Genomic DNA, 21,247 nt, shown 5'->3' with positions numbered 1-21,247 from the left:
GTAGAATGCCCTCCCATCAGATATCAAGGAAATAAACAACTATCTGACTCTTAGAAGACATTTGGGAAATTTTTAATGTCTAATGTTTTACAATTTTGTATGTGCTGTAAGCCGCTCAGAGTGGCTGGGAAAACCCAGCCAGATGGACGGGGTATAAATAATAAAATTATTATTATTTTTAGTCCAGGAAGTGTCCTGTCAGTCTCCACATCCTCTTATTCAGGGAGGGGGCTTTCTGTGAGTGGTTTTTGAAGCTTTACCAGCTGTATGATGTTTCTACAGTCCAGTTTCCGGATCAGTGACATCTTTGAGCTCCAACCAGTGCGGATGTGCATTGCCAGCCGTTCACATGCCTTCACAAGCCTGACCTTCTCACCGCAGAGCATGCAAAACTACCAGTGCATTTTTGAGGCTGCTGTTGATGCACCACCCAGGTATCCCAGTCATGGCTGATGGAAAGGTGGTGGCTCCTTTGGGCCATCTTCTAGACATGCACCCAAGGGCAATGTGTTCCCTTGTCTCTTACTTTCAGTGTGGTTGCAAAGTCAAGGAATTTATCCTTTGAGGTCACTGGGGATGGCAACCTCCCTCAGGTCACCATCATGCGCCCTGTGCTCCGCAATAAGAAAGGGAACCCACTCCTACTCTTCAGGAGGCTCCTGTTGGGCCATACAGAAATCCTTCCTCTGGTCTTTAAGAACTGTGGCAGCATCCTAGTCCAGGTAGGCAGCTTTGGGCATGGCAACGTTGCTCTTATGTGGTCCATAAAGTGCCCTTATAAATATTTTTCTAAATAAATAAGTAATACATATCTTGTTAAAATATATTTAAGTGGTTTACAGCAATAAAACGAAACAAAAATGAAAAACCATATGAAAAGTGAAAAAGAGGCATCAGTTAACCATTGTGGAAGAATGTATTGCCTGCATACACCTGGGGAAATAGGAAGGTTTTCAACAGGCATTTAAAAGTCAGCATGGAAGGGGAAGTCATTTTTTTATACATGCGGGGAGAGCTTTTCACTTTCTTCCCACCACCCCGGTCACAGGGACAGCTACTCTAAATGCCCTGCTCTGATTTGGTGCTTCTGAGATCTTTGGGATATATGAGAGAGAGTGAGAGAGAGCGAGAGAAAGAAAGAGAGAGAGTAGTTCCGCTGCCATCACCCAACCCTCCTGTTCTTATTTCTTGTTCTTTTTTCCACTCTGCCACACATCCCATCTGAGGGCTAGCCCTTGAGGAAGCAACTCTTGGCCACCATTGCTGCCACTGGGGTGTGCCGCTGAGTGAGGCTGCCCAGGAAAATGGGTGGATGGTGGATGGTGTCACTCCCCAGGCTGCCTCCCCTCCACTGTTGTCCAAGTAGCTCTCCATTTTTTCCCAGCTGCATTCTTCTTCCATGTGTTTTTCAAGCTACCCAGGGTTCATTCTTCAAAGGGCTCAAAAGCTGCCTCCAGGAAGCTTTCATGAGTATCTGCCGGGACAGCAGACCATGCCAGAGCCAAGGGGGAGAGGGCGGTGCAGGATTGACTTAAATATCCTGGGAACAAGATCTGGCCTGGAGGTCAGCAGTTTCCTATCCCTAGATTAATGAATTAAAGGGTTTCATAGCAGCGTAGGCTGAATTGGTTACCTTAAACATCTGGATGTTAAGAATTTACAGAAAAGGCTGTCAGGCAAAGTTCTGCCTGTTTGATAGTATTCCAAGGTGCTGTCGGGATCTAAATGGTCTCCCAGGACTCATGGCTGTGTTGCTTTTCTTGTTTTGTCCCTTTCCCCAGCTGTTTCTCAACATCTCAGATGAAAATTGTGCTTTCACTTTGAAACACAGACCCACTACCAAGTGCATTTATATGACTTCTCAGAATGAGGAGAATGAACCCAGCGAGGGAGGTAAATTACACATACCTGCTACCATGGCAAGGGCACAGTAGCTGTGGAAAGGTGGGTGGGGCTCCCTGTGGCACTGGCTTCCTTTTAGCCCCTTGTCCAGAACACTGAGACGGCTGCCTGAACAAAATATCTGCAGAGGTACAGCTGAAGGTCTCGTAAGCAAAAAGCAAAGGAAGGGCCTTTTCTTTCTCCCCGAGATCTCTGGGCCTTGTGGAGGAGGAATTCTGATATTTTGGTCTCCTATTTCCTTTGTCCTTTCATAGTCAGGAAACCTCACACGGCCTCTCTTATCCTGCACAATGGGGAGTCCGCTGAGTTTGATGTGGTTTTCCAACCCACCTTGGCCCAGCGCATTGAAGGACTGATCCACCTCTCTATTGTGGATAATCAGTACGAGGAGACCAGCATCCAAATGGTGGGCGAGGGCTACCAGGATGATGTTGTGCTGGACAACATCCACAGCTTGATTACGGAGACTGATTCTGAAAGACATCTGGAAGAGAACACAGCCGAGGGTGAGAGAAAGGGGAGGTGCTTCAGTGAACTGGGGGTGGGACCGCTAGCAATGGGTGACAAATGTTGCCTTGTTTAGAGATCCTCCCAAAATGTGCTGGCCATACCTAGCTGATCACAGATTAACAGTTAATTGAGGCAATGGATTTCCTCAGAGCAAAATCTTACCCAGAACTTGAAGATTCTATGCTGGGATAATAAGACAAACAATAGTTCTTCTTGTATGGACAGCTCTCGAGGCCAACTTTATTTTTTTTATGTCTCAAGAATATAATTCTATTACAGAATAAAAACTAGTAACTGTATTCACATCTGATGCATAAGTAGACCCAACTAATGTGGTAAACATTCGTGATGTGAAGGCTATCATATTATTCATTTTTTATTGAAAATATTTAAATTAAACAAAATAAAGTGGAAAACAAAAAAATGAAACAAATGGTGCATAAAAGGGGGGGGGAACCCACTTTAATGACATACATACTTATCTAATACAAAGGCATATAAATGAAATTAATATTCTAATACATACACAGTTTTTTATAATCTACTATATTTTTTATAAATGGCTTCCAAATGTCATAATAGTGATCCATAAACAGCCTATGTCTATGAGCTATTTGTTTGTATGTTGCAACAGTTGTCATATATTCTACCCATTGATTAAAGGGGGCCATAGATTTATGGTTCCAGCAGTGGTGGAGGAAGAGGAGTGCGGGGGGAGCGCACCACCCCAGGCAGCACGATCCTGATGGGTTGCCATCGCGGCTGCCCCCCAGCCCATGCTGGGCGCCACATCCCCACAGGCAGCATGCCATGCCCCTGCCTGCTCTCCGCCCCCCGGTGCCAGAGCATGAAGCTCTGCCACTGGGTTCCAGTGGATCAATATCAGTCTCTTAGCCGTAGTGGAAGCAAACTCCAGGCACGCCTGGAAGAAGCGGACCATTTGGATCCCTTCCAGTCGGGATTCAGGCCTCATCATGGGACTGAAACTGCCTTGGTCGCACTGGTTGATGATCTCCGGCGGGCTAGGGACAAAGGTGAGAGCTGTTTCCTAGTTCTGCTGGATCTCTCAGCGGCGTTTGATACCATCGACCATAACATCCTTCTGGACCTTTAAAGCCCAGTCTTGAGGGGCTGGGAGCACTGTCACACAGTGGTTCCGCTCCTTCCTCCTGGGCCGTGTTCAGAAAGAGGTGGTGGGGGATGAGTGTTCAGACCCCTGGACTCTCACTTGTGGGGTGCCTCAGGGTTCTGTCCTCTCCCCCATGCTTTTCAACATTTACATGCAGCCACTGGGAGAGATCATCAGGAGGTTTGGGCTGGGTGTTCATCAGTATGCGGATGATACCCAGCTCTACCTCTCTTTTAAATCAGAACCAGTGAAGGCGGTGAAGGTCCTGTGTGAGTGTCTGGAGGCGGTTGGAGGATGGATGGCGGCTAACAGATTGAGGTTGAATCCTGACAAGACAGAAGTACTGTTTTTGGGGGACAGGAGGCGGGCAGGTGTGGAGGATTCCCTGGTCCTGAATGGGATAACTGTGCCCCTGAAGGACCAGGTGCGCAGCTTGGGAGTCATTTTGGACTCACAGCTGTCCATGGAGGCACAGGTCAAATCTGTATCCAGGGCAGCTGTTTACCAGCTCTATCTGGTACGTAGGCTGAGACCCTATCTGCCTGCAGACTGTCTCGCCAGAGTGGTACATGCTCTGGTTATCTCCTGCTTGGACTACTGCAATGCGCTCTACGTGGGGCTACCTTTGAAGGTGACCCGGAAACTACAACTAATCCAGAATGCGGCAGCTAGACTGGTGACTGGGAGCGGCCGCCGAGACCATATAACACTGGTCTTGAAAGACCTACATTGGCTCCCAGTACGTTTCCGAGCACAATTCAAAGTGTTGGTGCTGACCTTTAAAGCCCTAAACGGCCTCAGTCCAGTATATCTGAAGGAGCGTCTCCTCCCCCATCGTTCAGCCCAGACACTGAGGTCCAGCTCCGAGGGCCGTCTGGCAGTTCCCTCACTACAAGAGCCCAAGTTACAGGGAACCAGGCAGAGGGCCTTCTCGGTAGTGGCGCCCGCCCTGTGGAACGCCCTCCCATCAGATGTCAAAGCGATAAACAACTACCTGACATTCAGAAGAATAGAATAGACTTTATTTGCATAGCCAACAGGCCATTGCATCGAAAACATTCAGAAGACATCTGAAGGCAGCCCTGTTCAGGGAAGTTTTTAACATGTGACATTTTAGTGTATTTTTCATCTTTGTTGGAAGCCGCCCAGAGTGGCTGGGGAAACCCAGCCAGATGGGCGGGGTACAAATAATAAATTATTATTATTATTATTATTATTATTATTATTATTATTATTATTAAACTTGTGAACTTAGAAACCTGAGTTCTAAGCAGATGGAAAACAAAAGCAGGCAAGCAGCTCCAAACCGTAGTTTGCCAGCTATGCATATGGATGTTCAAACCATGATGTGGGTTCTTAACGTTCAGTGCATACCATGGTTGAGTGTGGCGTTTGAATTGAGCTAATGGGCAAAGGGGCTTCAAGGATCAAGAAGGCAAGTGGGAAGTAAGAAGCTACGCCTTGTGACAATGTCTTTATCACTGGGAGGCAACAAAAGCTGCCCTTGTTCAGAACACCTGGCCTCTTTCCCCACAGCTCCCCGAATAGATTGCGTCCAGTTTGGGGACTGTCACATTGGCAGGTCCTATCAGGCATCATGTACCATAACCAACCACAGCAAGTCAGATGTGATGAGATTTGAATGGCCGACTTCGGGTCCACTTCACTTCTCCCCACAGGTAGGTGGAGGCACCCCTGTCCTCAATTCTCCTTTGCTGCCAAAGCTCCCAGAGGCCCAAGGCTTTGCACCCCACTTATCTCTTGCAGGCTCCATTGTTACCAAAGGTGGGGGCAGGCTTCCACAATTGTTTAGTGTGGAATTGCCACATGTAATCCTAACTGGAATGAAAATATGTTTCAGCATGTTGAAGATCATACAGGGGAGGTTGCAGCCTGAAGCTGCCATTGTGCTTTTCACCAGTGCTGAATTAATCCCTTAGGAGAAAAGTGCAGGTCACCATCAACATGCACTCAGTTTACTTTCAGGGCTGTCCAGTGATCAATGCAGGTCTTTTATGACCCTGCTATTTCTCCTTGGTTATCTTGCCAACATCTGATTCTCTGGTGCTCCACACCGCTCCCCTAGGTTGGCCACCTCCACAGCGGGTGCACCAAAAACATCACAGTGACCTTGAAATCTAGCCTCCCCGTCACACTGAAAGAACAGGCCATCAAGTGCAAGGTGACCAAGATTGCCTTTCAGTTGCAAGCTGACCAAGTGCCTGATTGGGACGATCGCCTCCACACTGTCAAATGGGTGGACATCTCAAAAAGTATCACGACAACACGCCCAACTAAGAAGAAGGTAAGAAAAAAGGGAGCGAAGAGGTGCTCAGAGAGGTCTCATGCAGGCACTGATGGAGCTGAATTGAACAAGGCTGCATCAAGGGAAAGAGGATTCTAGGTCAAAGACAAATTGAAACAGGGGAGTTTCTTTATGTTGCGCATGTTGTACAGCTCAGGATTTGTCACATGACCTGTTGTAGCCTTTTGCTGTTCAGGAGGTTTCTCTGCAGTTTTATTCTTCTGCTTGCTGCCTTGCCAGATGTGAACCTCACCTGGCACTTGTTGGGCTCTGGGTTCACGAGCTACACTCTCATCTGGAGATGTCAAAGGAAACAAATGCTATTTTCTTCCCAGATCTAATGGGTGATGAAAATGAAGCCTGTCCTTTTGGGATTTACATATTGCTTGGAATGAGTTACTTCCTTATCACCTGACCTGTGACATTGTCCTAATTTGTTTACTGAGCTGCTGTAGCTAAGATTAGACAAAAGCTTGACATCTTGAAGCTGCTTGCTGAACTGGGACATGAGTTGTTTCCTTTGCTGAATCTCACTGGCAAAGTGGCCTCTCCTTGTGCCTCCATCCACTTGCCGGTGGTAGTAATGCCCCTAAATACCAGTTAATGGAAACCACAGGAGGAAGACAGTGCTGTGGCACTTGGTTCCTGCTTGCAGGCTTCCTATTGACCACTGTGAGATCAGGATGCTGGGTTAGATGAGCAACTGACCTGATCCTGAAGAGCTGTTCTTACGTTCTTAAGGTTGGAAACAAGCCACCTTGTGGTTGCTTCCTATTGTGGCTGCTTCCTATTGTTCTGCTATTGGTGTAGGTGATTGAGACAGATCCGGAACCTGCTCACACGACTGTGGAAGACAGTGGCCGAGAACTGGAGCTCTGGGTGAGTGCCACTGTGGACTACGCACAATACAAAATGGAAGTGGAGACAGTGAACTTCAAGGACACTTTGCTGTTCCAGACGAGGGTGTACGAGTGAGTAACAAATATGCAGAATCTTGTTCAGAGGCTGCCTTCTATTTTTGTGACCCCCTTTTAGTGGAGTCCAGCTTCCCCTACGTTACAGTGTGCTGGGCACATATACCTGCATTCCCATGGCTGATTCATGCTTCAGGCCACCTTGTTTTCACCAAACTTACGTAGTGATGAAGAGGATTAAGTATATGTGACCAGAGCACAGTGACTCCTCTATTTCCTTTGTTCTGAGCCACACTTCCCAATTTCCTCCCTTTCTCTCTGCCCTCTTGTTCTACCAGTGTGGAGCTGTCTAATACAGGGAACGTGAAGCTAGAATACACCTGGAATGTGGTCATGGAGGAGACTGGGAGGGCAGTCAACTTTGCTACTGAGGCTTTGGCCCCCAGCCCAGAAGGTGCAACAGGTAAGCCTTAGTGGGCTTCTCAGGTTCTCCACCACTTCTCAGGTGCCTTGAGAACATCCTCAGATCCTTCCCTTCTAGCTTGTGGAACATCACACACCCCTGCCTGTTGGCCCTTTCCTCTCATCTTTTTGGATCTTTCAAGACTGTTCATATATTTGCCTGGGACATTCAGGGCAGGTTGCAACAGGTACAACAGTAGCTGCATCAGCCAGAAGGGAGTTACTTGCCAGGGGATGCTTTCTAGAGAGTTAATGGGGAACTTTTAGCTTGTCTGTATGCTTATTTAAAACATTTCTTTGGCAGTTCACAAGCATATAAATACATTTTCTATTAAAAAACCCCAGCACATTTGTAGTAAAGTCTTTCCTAACTTCACTACAACATTAAAATGCAATAAATGCATCCACATTAAGCAGGACAATTTTTACAACAGCATCACAACAGAAAAGCAGCACACCACCCCTCCCCAGTTATCACAATATAGATCTCAGCAGCTGCAATACAACTTCATTTGACTATCTAAGCAGAGAGACAGGTCTATCTGCAAGAAGGCTTTCCTCCACATAACCTAGGCCAAGCTTGCTAAGGACTTGGCCCAGAAGCAAACACACAGGCAGCACAGTTCTTTTAAAAGTGGTGCTTCTTGCTCACAGTCGACAACTCCACTCAGTTATGCCATTTCACTGCTTCTGTCCAAGCTGCAGCTTCCAGGCCAACCCTAAACGTGGCATTTTTGCTCTATGTCTCAAGTGCTTGCTGTTGCCATCACCTCTTCCCCATAACATTCTCTGGAGCATGAAGGACACTGGCCAGGGCAAACTTGCACACCAAGTCCCAGAGATGTTTGCCCTGGTAGATGAGTTCATAACAAGCCATAACGTCCAGATGTGGAAAATAAATGGAAGGTCACAAAATGCTGCTTTGAATAATGCATTGAGGAGAAGCAGTTGTCTCAGCAAATTCTTCCTTCAACTCAGCGGAAGTTCCATCTGTTGCTTCCATCAAGACCGGGTCCAGCCGACGGTTCAGTCATTTTGAGAGTATGGTGGACAGCCTTTCTTCCTACGTGTCCCCAGCAGCCACTGGAGCCCCCTTCTTCATGGAGCCCAACTGTGGTACCATCCTTCCTAAGAGCTCCCAGACCCTCCAGGTGAAATTCTGTCCTCAGGAAGTGGGAGAGTTTGAGGGCCGCCTACTCTGCAGGTAAGGAGACTTCCCACAAATGCCATCCACAAGTCCTGAGAGAGCAAATCTTCCCGACACTGCAGATGTTGTTACATCTTGCTCTCACCTTGAGTGCTTCCTTACACAGCTGCTGTGGTGTTCGGTGGGAGGCAGGCAGCATGGTCTGTGACTTTCTAACAAAATTGCTATTACCTAGGTTTAGAAGGCTCTGAACTTTGTTCTGTATGACTGCACAGAAATTATAGTCACTATCTTTCTGGCATCAACACTGTCTCTCTGAATCCAGGGGAGGAGGAGCAGTGCAGAGGCAGCAACACAGGTTTCCTCTTACTTCATTGCCCTCTTTTGATGGACTTGGGATGGTGGCGGCTCAAGTGTTCCCATAAATAGGGGGGGGGGAAGGCCTCCAACAACAGAGTTTTGACTCTCCCCGACAGTGCCACAAGTAGTTGAGCCTTATGCAGTGGAGGCCTACACCAGTCAAATGCTGAACTTATCTGAATAGTATGTATATATCTGCTCAGTGGGACAAAATGCGGGTGAAACTTTTGCTCATGCCTTGGAATGCCAGCAGATGCAAATGTGCATTCACCGCATAATGCTTGGTGAGAAACTGAGTAAAATGGGGATTTGTTAGTCCAGAAAGGGTGGTGATCACTGCCAAAGAGGCAGAAAAATAGCAAGAGAGTTTCCTTGTGGGGAAAAGATGGATCACATGCCATGTGTGGGGTAGGGAGTCCCAGAAATTAATTTTCATATTCCCTGTCAACCTGGGTCTTTTTTCCTTTCAGTATTTCTAACCTGAAGCCTGATGAGGAAGGCCCAGTTGTGGCTGTGAAGGCGAAGAGCCTCCTGCCCTACTGTCATTTTGAGCTGGAAGATTCCAATTACATCACTGCGCACAGACGCAACCAAGACTTGCGAGGGCCTGGTGGGATGAGCCTGGATGCCAACACCAAAGTGATTGAATTTACCTCTATAGGAGTGTACGTCAGGAACACCCGGTGAGTATCCAGTCAGTTCTTTGCATTGACTGCTTCATTCAAACAGTCATAGGTGTTCTAAGCAGTGACTGGGAACATCCCTTGGGCTTGGGCTTTTAGCCGAGAGAGCTGCTTTCCCTTTGGCAGTGTTGCATGCCCAGGATGGTGGGGCTGCTGGTGCAGCAGTTTATTCCATGGTTGTGTTTTTGCTATTTCTCCTTCCTGCGTGGCACACCAGTGCCAGTCGTGACTCTGGAGAGGGTCTGAAGCGGCTACCTTGGAAGCATTTGCTAACATCTGAAAATTTTGCATCAGTGGAAAAGCACCTACAGAGAAAAAAGAATGTTTATCAGCATAAAAGCACAAGACAAATAAGGATATATCCTCAGTAGTTGGATGTTATCACTGCCTCCAAGGACCGTTGAGGAAATAGATACTATTGAAAAAGATTTGTCAAAATGGATTATTCAACTGGTGTTCCCTCTTCTGATTAATATTATTTGGGTTGTTTTGCTGTATCTTTATTGATGTAATAAATTGGTCTTGTTATTGTTTATGCTTTGGCTTCTGGGAACCTTTACCATTGTTTTTCTTCATATAAAGCATGTCACTTATCTGATAAAAGTCAGGAGTCAGGGATTCAAGCTTGTGAATTTCATAACTTCACCCAATATCTTGAGTTCTGGCTGACAGTGACCCCCATCCTGAATTAGTGAATCAGACACTTTTATTTGCATCCAGACTTCAAGCTTATATTGATGTGATAAGTAGAATAATCAATTCAAGTTTATTTGATTCACTTGTGGGGGCAGACTTTTAATCAGTAGCATTCTGAAAATGAAGGCACACTTGCTTATTTTTTATGTGGCTGTCTGATAGGCTTGTTACTGTAAAGGGAAAGAAAATCAAATGTTAAAAATAGTATTTCTCTCTAAAATGAGTGATAGCTTTAAGAAATAAATTGTGTTGTACTTCACCACAAAAAAAAAACACAACCAAGCACATATCCTTGCACTAGGCCTTTGGTGCTATGCAAAAGTACATAAATGCAATTTCAGATAGGTAGCCGTGTTGGTCTGCCATAAACGGACATAAATCGGACATCAAGAATCACAAGACAGAGAAACCAGTAGGAGAACACTTCAATCTCCCAGGACATTCTATACAAGATCTCAAAGTAGCTGTATTACTACAAAGGAATTTCAGAAATAGACTGGAAAGAGAAGCTGCTGAATTGCAACTCATTACCAAACTTAAAACCATGGAGAGACCTGGTCTGAACAAAGACATTGGATTCTTATCTCATTATACATGACAAAGCCATTTTTCACCTTCTCACCCCTTGCTTTTTCCTGTAAGACCTATTGCAGTCGTTAAGAGTCATCAACAGGCTCATCACAGCTATCTGCCAATCACCCATTCCCACCACCCTTCTGAGTAATACCCCTCCCCACCTTCTCACTATATAGAAGGATCTGGCAACTTCTGTTTCAGTGTATCTGAAGAAGTGTGCATGCACACGAAAGCTCATACCAAGAACTAACTTAGTTGGTCTTTAAGGTGCTACTGGAAGAAATTTTTTTGTTTTGTTTTAAATGCAATTTGTTACTGAACTGGTTTCTTAAAAGACAGATGATCAATCAACTAGACTCCCCCCCCCCAATTAGCTGACAGCCTAACATGTCTCTGATGTCACTTCTTCCATGTCTTGGGTAGGAGCTTTGCCATCATGAACCCCACCAATGCCACCTACTCTTTCCAGTGGGTCTGTGAGCAGCAGGAGAACAAAGATTATGCTGCCTTCATCTGCTTTACGGAGCGAGGCCAGCTCCGGCCAGAGAAAAAAGTGGAGGTGAGTTGGCAGAGGGAATGCCAAGTTATGGCCACCATCTCTTGCCTCTGAGTCTTCCTTGGCAAGGGTGTGGCCGCTCCTGGTAGCCTGTTCCTCTTGCAAGTGTGGAATTCAGACAAACAAAGGGCGAGACATATATGGATGTGTCATATACATGTACCTGTTCCATGTGCCACTTCTGGTAGTTCTTATTCCAGCAAGCCGACACAGAAGCACATCTATTCTGGTAACAGTATGTGTTTTGAACCCACATGCATGTCTAGCACTCGTGTGTATTCACACACACACTAAAGATAGGTTTAGGATATTTTGCTGGAGTTATGACATGTGCTTGTTATGTGTTAACCCTTAACCTCATGCCCACAATAATTTCTCACCCCAAGGAATAAAGAAAGCTTGGTTTATTGTAGGAAATACAAGTGACAGAATATATAAATGTTGCTTCAGACAGCAAAATTACAAGTTAAACAGGCAGCAACTACTACAGAGCACACTGCCCTTGACCCAAAGAGTGAAAGAGTCCCTGTTTTAGAAAGCCTATGGAAACATGGGTGTGACAATTTTGCCAGCATGACCCACACTAAGAGCAAGAAATGGAAAGGGAAGAATATATCTGGTGTAGGTGGGTTTCCATGAGGCAAGACACAGCGATAACAGCAAGAACCTTTATTGACCTACATAACTATGGAAACGGGGGCAAAGCAACTGCTTATAAAATGAAGCAGGCCTGTGCTGTTCCTTGAGAGTGCTGAGAAAGAGAGTTCCTCAATGGAGCTATGATAGCTATTGACTATTGGAAAACCTGGGGTTTTAATAATATTTTTAGTCAATGCCTCCTAGTAGAGAAGGAAGAGGCTGCAAAACTGGGGAAGTCCTTAGTGATGCTGTGTGTGTGTGTGTGTGTGTGTGTGTGTGTGTGTTGAAATACTTTTGAAAGCACTGTAGTAAAGGCAGGGGGGAAGGAGGTATAAAACTGCCACTAGCAAGAGCAGGATTGTGCCAGATGTTTCCAGTTGCCTTTTTACCTGTAGGTCATATTTGAATTCATCCCTCAACATCTGGACACCACAGAATCCTTTTGGACTTTCTTAATCCCTGAACACAACCTTTCTGTCCCATTCCTCTTGGTTGGTCACACCACGGACCCTGCTGTGTCTCTGGAAAGATCCCACCTGAACTTCCGCTCACTCCTTATTGGTAAGGACAGACATGAGAGGCAGCGGGGGTGGGGAGAGAGATCTGTCCATTTCAGTTTCTTATTTTCCCAGTCTGAATATCTATTTGCCATATTTCACACAATTTGTATAAACGTATGGTGCAATCTAATCATTCTGCAATTTGATCTTAAAACAAATATTCATAAAAATTCTTTAGTATTTTGGTGCACAAAGAAATCAAATTTGCAAGGTAAGAACCAAATGGTCTTTCCCTTTAATATATCCATTTTTGTTTATAAATATTAATATTAATATTAATAATAATAATAATAATAATAATAATAATAATAATAATATATTTATACCCCACCCATCTGGCTGGGTTTCCCCAGCCACTCTGGGTGGCTTCCAACAAAACACTAAAATACAATAACCTATTAAACATTAAAAGCTTCCCTAAACATATAGTTGAAAAACTGCATTGGCACTGCAAAATTCAGAGACATGTGAATTTTAAAGGATAAATGTGTTTCATTTTGCGTTTTTATTGGGGAAAAATACATTTTACTCTTAGACAGTAAAGATTCTGAGTAAATATAATTGGGAAGGAGGTGAGTTCTCTCTAGCAAACTGACTCAAACCCTAGCATTCCACTGCTATTCTTCTCTCCCTAAGGACACGAGGCTCGTGAGAGCATCGACATTATCAACAATGAGAATGAGACCTACAATTTTTCCTTCAGAGAAGGCTCTCGTTTTTCAGAGGGGCGAATCAGCTGTCTAAAACTGCAGCCCATGGAAGGCTCAATCCCACCTCGTTCCAGGTAAAGGAGGATGTGGAGCTAGATGACAAGTGCCTTGAATGGCACATTCTTGGTACTCAGGGTGTCCCTGTTGATTGGGAGCGAGCCAGACATTCCCTTCATAAGATTCTTGTGTTTCTGGTCCCATGGCATTATCTGTAAAGCACTTGTTCTTTGGCCCCTTTCTCCCCTGCAACTTCACATTCTGCATTACAGGGAAGGATTTTGGCTACAGGCTTAGCACAAAGCATGCATTGATATACATGCAAATTTCCGCAGTTTTATGGGGGGTTAACTGGTCTTGAAAAGCCCTCAGTGCTGAAAGGGCTCAGCATCCTACAGGATGCAGTTATCCTTGTGACTAGTTTTCTCAGTGCAACCAACCCCAACCAAATGTGTGGTGTTTTCTCACCAGGCTTCCTATTAGCATCTTATTCATGCCTAACCTGGAGGGGGAGGTAAACTTCAACTTGATCTGTGATGTCAAAAGAAAGAGCCAGCCCCTCTGTTTGAACATCAAAGCCACTGGCCACACCATGAATGTGTCCGTGAAGTGTCAGGAAAGTAGCGGTTTGCTTACTGAGCTGGACCCTGACCAGCCACACCGGATCAGCTTTCAAGAGGTGAGAGCCCAGGATTATCTTATCGCTACTTGACTCCAACAAGCATCAACAATTTGCAGAATTTTCCATAGTGATGGCTTGAGAAACAGTGTCTTTATTTTTATATATATATATAATATTTATTGGAATTTTACAAAAACATCAGTTTACAAACTACAAAAAAGAACATATGAAAAGAACAAAAAAAAGAAAACCTAAAAAAATACATAAAAAAGAAATACAAATAAAAGAGAATTAAAAACAAATCCATTTTTATAACTTTATGCTCATTAACTTGTTTCCTTGACCTCCTCACACCTCCCATTTTTGTATTCCCATTTAGATAATCAAATCAGCAAATCCTTACCCTCTTTCATTTATCTTAACTCTATATCTTAACATATTATAACTCTATATTTTCATCCATTATCAATTCATTTTTGCATATTCTTATTAACTTTGTTGCTAATACCCCCTATTCAATCCAATCATCATTTTAACATTCATTAATTTTACAATATTTCTGTAGATAGTCTTTAAATTTCTTCCAATCTTCTTCCACCAACTCTTCTCCCTGGTCTCGGATTCTGCCAGTCATTTCCGCCAGTTCCATATAGTCCATCACCTTCATCTGCCACTCTTCCAGGGTGGGTAAATCTTGTGTCTTCCCATACTTTGCAATCAGTATTCTTGCTGCTGTTGTTGCGTACATAAAGAAAGTTCTGTCCTTCTTTGGCACCAATTGGCCGACTATGCCCAGAAGAAAGGCCTCTGGTTTCTTCAGGAAGGTATATTTCATTATAGATCATCTCCCAGAAAGCCTTAATCTTTGGGCACGTCCACCAAAGGTGAAAGAATGTACCTTCATTTTCTTTACATTTCCAACATTTGTTATCAGGCAAATGATATATTTTTGCAAGCTTGACTGGTGTCACGTACCACCTACATATCATTTTCATAATATTCTCTCTTAAGGCATTACATGCCGTAAATTTCATACCGGTGGTCCACAACTGTTCCCAGTCAGCAAACATAATGTTATGACCAATATCTTGTGCCCATTTAATCATAGCAGATTTAACCGTTTCATCCTGCGTATTCCATTTTAACAGCAAGTTATACATTCTTGAAAGTATCTTAGTTTTGGGATCTAACAGTTCTGTTTCCAATTTTGATTTTTCCACCTGGAAGCCAATTTTTTTGTCCAAATTATAGGCCTCTCTTATTTGATAATAATGAAGCCAGTCTCACACTTTATCTTTTAATTTCTCAAAACTCTGCAATTTCAATTTCTCTCCTTCTTGTTCCAATATTTCCCAATATTTCGGGAGAAACAGTGTCTTTAACAGCAAGCTGTGTTGATGGAAACATCCCCAAGCAAATCGGCTAGGCCGATCCCTAAGCATCAGCATTGTGGATTCATTTGTAGGAAAGGTAGGGTCACAAACTGTGAGAGGTCCTTGCAGAAATGTACTCTGATGCTCTTTGGCAATGCTCCAGGTGGTGACAAATTCTCTTCTCTCTTCCACTTCAGAAGGCTCGTATTATGCATGCAACTTGAGAAAAAAATCAAACTGAGCTCAGTGGAGCTTAGACCCTAGTGCAGAGGTGGGGCACGGGTGCCATTGGACTCTTAACACCTGAATGGCTTGGGTTACTGACACGATCACCCGTGACTGCCCTCTCCCACTTCATGGAGCCTGTTTGGCCCCCTGGTATACTACAGAGCTTAGGGCAAGGAAACAGGCTGGGAGACATCTTGAACGCAAGTGGAGGAAAGATCTGAATGAATGCAACTGAACACTGGTAACGGCTCATTATCAAGCCTACCTAGTAGTTGTGAAGGCAGCAAAGAAAGCATACTTTGCTGCCTCCATTGCACCCTCATTATGTCCTCCTGCAGAGCTTTTCCAGGTTGTACAGGGCCTTTTACAGGCTGGCCCAAAGGAGGTTGGAGAACCAACGGTAGCTCGCTGTGACTTGTTTGCAAAGCATTTTGAGGATAAAATCACTTGCATCTACCAAGACCTTGACTCTGCTGTTATAACAGATGAATCTCATGGGATTTCCAGAACACTGTCTAGTCCTGTTGTGTTGGATGAGTTTCAGTTGGTAAGGTTTGAGGATGTGGACAAGGTGCTCGGATCGGTCAGGGCAACCACTTGCACTCTAGATCCTTGCTCCTCTTGGCTGATAAAAACCAACAGGGAGAGAACTGTTGGCTGGACCAGGGAGGTGATCAATGCCTCTTTATGAGAGGGGGTGGTCCCTGCCTGTTTGAAGGAGGCAATGGTAAAACCATTCCTTAAGAAACCTTCCCTGGATTCGGAAAACCTAACTACCGGCCAGTTGCTAATCTCCCTTTCCTGAACAAGGTTCTGGAGCGAGTGGTTGCAGACCAGATTCAGGCACTTTTGGAAAAAAACTGATTTTCTGGATCCATTTCAATCGGGGTTTAGGCCCGATTTTGGCACAGAAACTTCTTTGGATGCCCTGTATGATGACCTCTATCCAGAGAGACACAAGGGAAACATGTCCCTGTTAATTATTCTTGACCTCTCAGCAGCTTTTGATACCATCGACCATGGTATCCTTCTGGAGTGACTATCCAAACTAGGGGTGGGTGGCACCACTTTGTGGGTGGCACCAGCGGTGTAGCGTGGGTTGTCAGCACCCGGGGCAAGGCAAGTAATTTGCGCCCCCTAACCCGGGGCAAGGCAAGTAATTTGCGCCCCCTAACCTGGGGCAAGGCAAGTAATTTGCGCCCCCTAACCCCTAACCTGCCGCCGCTGCCAGCTTCTTCTTGCTGCTGCCTGGGCTGGGGTATTTACGGTAAGGTAGCCACGGCGGCGGCGGCGGGTCCATGTCAGGTGATCTGAGGCAAGTTGCCGCTGGCGCTGCCGCCCAAACGACGCCACTTGCCCGGAGGAGGAGGAGGAGGGCAGAGAGGCGAGGAAAATGCAACATGGCCCAGCAGCTGCAGCTGCAGCAGCAGCAGCGGCGGCAGGGCTGTGAGGAGGGGCTGCCTGGCGCGCCCTCCGCGGCCCTGACGCGCAGGGACCGCGGCAAGCGCTGAGAGCCGCTGCCTGCCAGACGCCTTCAGCCCGGACGCGCGCACAGCTCATCGGTTCCGCGAGACATGGGGCTCTGCTACAGCCTGCGCCCGAGGCTCTTCGGCAACTCCGGAGGCGGCGAGCACGCCCCCCCAGATGTTGCGCCCGGTGCGGCCGGCCCCCCCTGCACCCCCCACGCTACGCCACTGGGTGGCACCACTAGCTCAAAGTAAGACAAGCCTATAACAAGCAGTGGCTCTGCAACAGTATTAATGCTGCATCTTTTCTTTGCTCTGGACAGATGCAAGTCAGTGATTATGCTCAGTGCCATTTCTATATTCTGAATACTGGCAAATTTAACTTCAACTTCTCATGGGAACTTGACCTTGCCAAAGCAGTGCAGCAATATTTTGCCATCTCTCCAAATAACGAAGTAGTAGAAGCAGGGGATCGGACAGAGGTCCTGCTGTCCTTCCACCCGCTGAAGCCATGCACCTTGAAAGATGTGGAGCTGAAGCTGCAGGTAAGGAAGACCTAGGGTCGGTGGTGGTGGGTTTCTTCTGTTGTCTGACAAGTAGGTTTCAAATCACCCACTTAATATTTACACCAAGGATATAAAAAAATAAAGCTTAGAACTCCCAGCACAATCAGATATTGTCTTAAAAATAAAATTAGCCAAGTATATATTAGTCTGACAACTAATCTGACCAGTTCTGAGGCAGCCTCTCTCTGTGCTCACAGATCAGTCATGGACCAACATTTACTTGTTTGCTAGAAGGCTCAGCTGTGAATCCCAGCATCCATTTCTCCCTCACCAAAGTGGAGTTTGGAAGCTGCTTCATTTACCAAGGTGGAATGACCGTTTCCAAACGAATCCTGACTGTCACGAATAAGGATGCCAAGGATGCAAGGTAAGCTGGACCAATGATGTGCCTCGCGGACACAGAGCACCATGCCAGATGTGCAGGAGGTAAATTCAGGTTCACAGCACCAGCAGTGGTGTGATGTTGGGCTACAGGCAGGGCAAAGAGCTAGCAGGGTGGGGGGCAAAAGGTGAGAGAATCAGAACCAAGAATCACAGGCAGGGAAGGTCAAATTAACCATTGCTCAGGCAATGGTTCCCATGCCTGCCTTGGGAATTTATATTGCCCCATCAGCAAAGGGCAAATCAATACGCTACCTAGATCAGCGGACTATCCTTAAGAGGCATCACAGCCCTGTCAACCTTTCAATCTGCAGCATCTGTTGGGGTTGCAATTAGAAGATCTCCAGCTGCTTAGATGGGCTTTTTCGGATAAGCTAGCTGGTATCATTAGTGGTCCCAACCTCCATTTTCTGCCTCACTTGTTGAAGGCAGAAGGCAATTTTGGAAAGTATAAACCTCACCCCTGATGTGATAGTTGACAAATGTGTGATGCCCCATTTGTTTGCACAGGCACATTAGCAGTCAGAAAGGGATGAATGTGTGACACAACACTTTGGATCTTGTCTTCTCTCTCTTTGCCTGCTCCAACTCTGCCCTGGGAGGGGCCCCTTGTGTTCATTGTCAATAGAGTCGACAGCGTTGGTTTGTCAAAGCCCAAAGCACTGTGCATCTCTCCACTGAGAGCAGCTATTAGCCCAAGAAAAAATGCACATAGCAAAAGCACAGAGAGTTGGAACAGACATTAGAGCTGATCACTGTATGGAGAGAGAGAGGGGGGGGAGAGGGAGATTGTGGAGGCTGTGAGAGGGTAAAAAGGAGAGCAGTGAAGTTCAACCCCTGTCACACTCATTTGCTTTTTGAAAATGTAGCTTAATAATCCCAAATAAGTGGCATGGATTAAATAAGCAGCATGACACAGGGCAGTTGATACAGAATTAATTAGTTTTACCATCTATATTGGCAACCCTGCTACTTTTAGTTGTCAGTGATACAGATATTATAACCAGAAAGCAAATAATACAGTATACAAATCATTATAACCCCAAGTTAAATAATTAAATAAAATGATGAGGCAGGTTAATAAATAATTAAGTAAACGATTAAGTAAAAAGTTATCTGGGTAGGCAGATCAGCATAGAACATATCAGTCACATGTAAATCAATTAAAATGTGCTGTAAAAAGTATAAATTGTCACATTGTATACATAAAGATTAACCTAAACCTTAAATATAAATTTCTTCTGAGCAACATATAGAACTCTTACAAAACAGGAAAAGAGTTATAACCTGGCACTCCTTGATATTTATTCCAAAAAATCCTTCTTTTCAGTCATATTTGAGGTCCACAAGTCAAACTGTTGGAAAGCTGCTCATCTTTCAGAGTCAGAGGCACCTTTTTGGAGAAAGAACCTTTCTGTTTCAAAATGTGGTATCAGTGCCACCTAAGTCTAGAACCTAGTAGGGGCTCAGGCAGGCTTTGTGGCTGGAGAGAATGACCACTCTGTAAGGTTGATGATAGTCTCTTCTGCCTCTTCATAGCCTGGAATGCTTGTTCACCAACACAGCTTACCTCGAGGTTGGTTTCCATGCTGAAGTGCTGGGTGCTGGAGGAAAGGCAGAGATTCCAATCACCTTCTATCCCCGAGAGGCCATTTCCTACCATGAGGTCATCACCTTTGAAATCAATGGAGTCTTGCAGCGTAATATTGAGGTCTTCGGGAAGGGCATTGAGATGAAGGTGAGACTGAGTGAGTGTCCTGGACCTCTGGGCTCCACAGCCAGAGAGGCCAAATTAAGACTTCAGCTTTTGTGCCTCTTATAAGATGCAGCTCAAATATGTTATTCTTTAGGCAAGTGGGATGTTTTTCTAGGAGCTGTATCTTATTTATCTTTATTGAATTGGCTTCCTTCAGCCTTGCATTTGTTGAGTTTCTGCAGTCAAATCTAAGTTGAAGGCAAGGAAAAGATCCTCCAAACGAGCAGAGGCTGCTTCTCAATTTTTACATTGAGGTAGAAGAGTTAGCACTGACATGGTCATTAACTGAGGTGTGCAGAGTGGGGCAGAACCTACTAAGTTCTTGCAAATATACAGTGACATGAAAGTGGTTGCAGACAGGGTAGGAGCAAAGCAACACAGTTAGAACTCTTGAAAGTCTCCTCCCTCGGCTGAATATGAGATTGTTGAATTAGGCATTTCTGAAACAACATTGCATCGCAGTCAGGGATATCCAAAGCTCACAATGGAAGGAGGATAGATGTTCACAACAGGGATGGGGATCATCTGTGCCCCAGCTCCCAGCAGCCAGCAGGACCAGTGCTCAAGGACTGCGGGAGCTGTTGCCCAGTACGTTCTCCACCTCTGCTTGGTGACACGCTAGGCCAGAGGGAAATGGTGAGGAGTTTGACTTTCCACCACTGAAGGAAATCTGGAGATCTTGGAAGGAGACAGGGGGACTGAGGCATCCGAAAGGAGCACCAGCAGCTTCTTCAGGGCAATCCAGACATCATGAAGGCACAAAAATTTTGAGTTTTTTCTGCTTTCAGCATAATCGCTCACTTGCTGTTTTTTCCTAAAAGACAATGTTGTTTTCTCATCCTTGAGCCTTTCATGCACTCTCCTGGTGTCATTTTGTCCTCACATCTCATTGTTATATGGACCCTTCTTCACACTAGCCTGTGCCATTTTCTTACCTCTTTTTCCTGCTCCATTTCAGTTGTCCCCACTGTGTGTTTTCTTTGCCCACAGATAGAGGTTACAGAACCTCACAACAAAGTGCTGAAATTTGGAGCTGTCCCTCCAGGGCACAGTGTGAAGAAGATGGTGACGATAGTGAACCGCAGTGTCACTTTTGTCACCTTCAACCTAAATTTCATGTACTCTGCATCAGAGTTGCAGGAACAGAAGGTAAGGGTCGCCCCCCCTTTCCTGCCATGGGACCCCTTGCACCACTGGTCATTCTAACATAAGGGATTGTGTTCTTAATACTGTGATGCATTTCTAATTTCAGTGGCTTAAACATAACTCCCCCCCCCCCTTGTAGGATTGCATATGCGAAATCGCTGAGAAAGAATTCAGATTAATAAGTAAGGCTACAATCCATTATTAGCTCAGAAAAGTTAAGACTTGGATATTGTTCACCTGACTCTGTTTTGAGTGAAGAAAGAAATGCTATTGCATAGCAGAATCATTAACCAAAAATGTCTTACCAGTCAAATTTGGCTTCTGGAACACTGCCAAAGCTAAACCAGGCAAACTCTCACCAAAGAGGGCCCTCCCAAACATAATGTATTTTCTGGCTTTCCTCTCCTTTTGACAACACATGGGAAGCCTGGAGGGCTTTTGTAGTTGGTCACCTTAGGAGGGGAGAACTCTGGCAAAACTTGGATTCTGCTCCAGTTTGGGCACTTTGAACTGGGTTTGAACAACTTCAGGTATATTTTATGCAGACTAATGTTATAACTTAT

The 21,247-nt window shown here is 45.2% G+C and overlaps 1 protein-coding gene across 3 annotated transcripts in view; it reads left to right on the top strand.

Annotated features, from left to right (window-relative positions):
* Positions 1–21,247, top strand: part of HYDIN (HYDIN axonemal central pair apparatus protein) — a 140,746-nt gene that overhangs the window by 108,356 nt on the left and 11,143 nt on the right. For all 3 annotated transcript variants that reach the window (XM_083624818.1, XM_083624816.1, XM_083624817.1), the window contains 18 exons: positions 283–434; positions 533–722; positions 1,782–1,893; positions 2,157–2,408; positions 5,078–5,220; positions 5,628–5,846; positions 6,657–6,817; positions 7,099–7,223; positions 8,201–8,426; positions 9,200–9,412; positions 11,108–11,243; positions 12,275–12,440; positions 13,076–13,223; positions 13,618–13,825; positions 17,159–17,380; positions 17,599–17,768; positions 19,322–19,520; positions 20,529–20,687. In XM_083624818.1, coding sequence (XP_083480944.1) covers positions 283–434; positions 533–722; positions 1,782–1,893; positions 2,157–2,408; positions 5,078–5,220; positions 5,628–5,846; positions 6,657–6,817; positions 7,099–7,223; positions 8,201–8,426; positions 9,200–9,412; positions 11,108–11,243; positions 12,275–12,440; positions 13,076–13,223; positions 13,618–13,825; positions 17,159–17,380; positions 17,599–17,768; positions 19,322–19,520; positions 20,529–20,687 — 3,201 coding nt within the window. The remainder of the gene's footprint in view (positions 1–282; positions 435–532; positions 723–1,781; positions 1,894–2,156; positions 2,409–5,077; positions 5,221–5,627; positions 5,847–6,656; positions 6,818–7,098; positions 7,224–8,200; positions 8,427–9,199; positions 9,413–11,107; positions 11,244–12,274; positions 12,441–13,075; positions 13,224–13,617; positions 13,826–17,158; positions 17,381–17,598; positions 17,769–19,321; positions 19,521–20,528; positions 20,688–21,247) is intronic.

Source organism: Podarcis filfolensis (genome assembly GCF_964270895.1).
Source record: "Podarcis filfolensis genome assembly, chromosome: 8".
Lineage (NCBI taxonomy): Eukaryota > Metazoa > Chordata > Lepidosauria > Squamata > Lacertidae > Podarcis > Podarcis filfolensis.
Note: the sequence above shows the minus strand (reverse complement) of the source record. Positions and strands in the feature narration are given on the sequence as shown.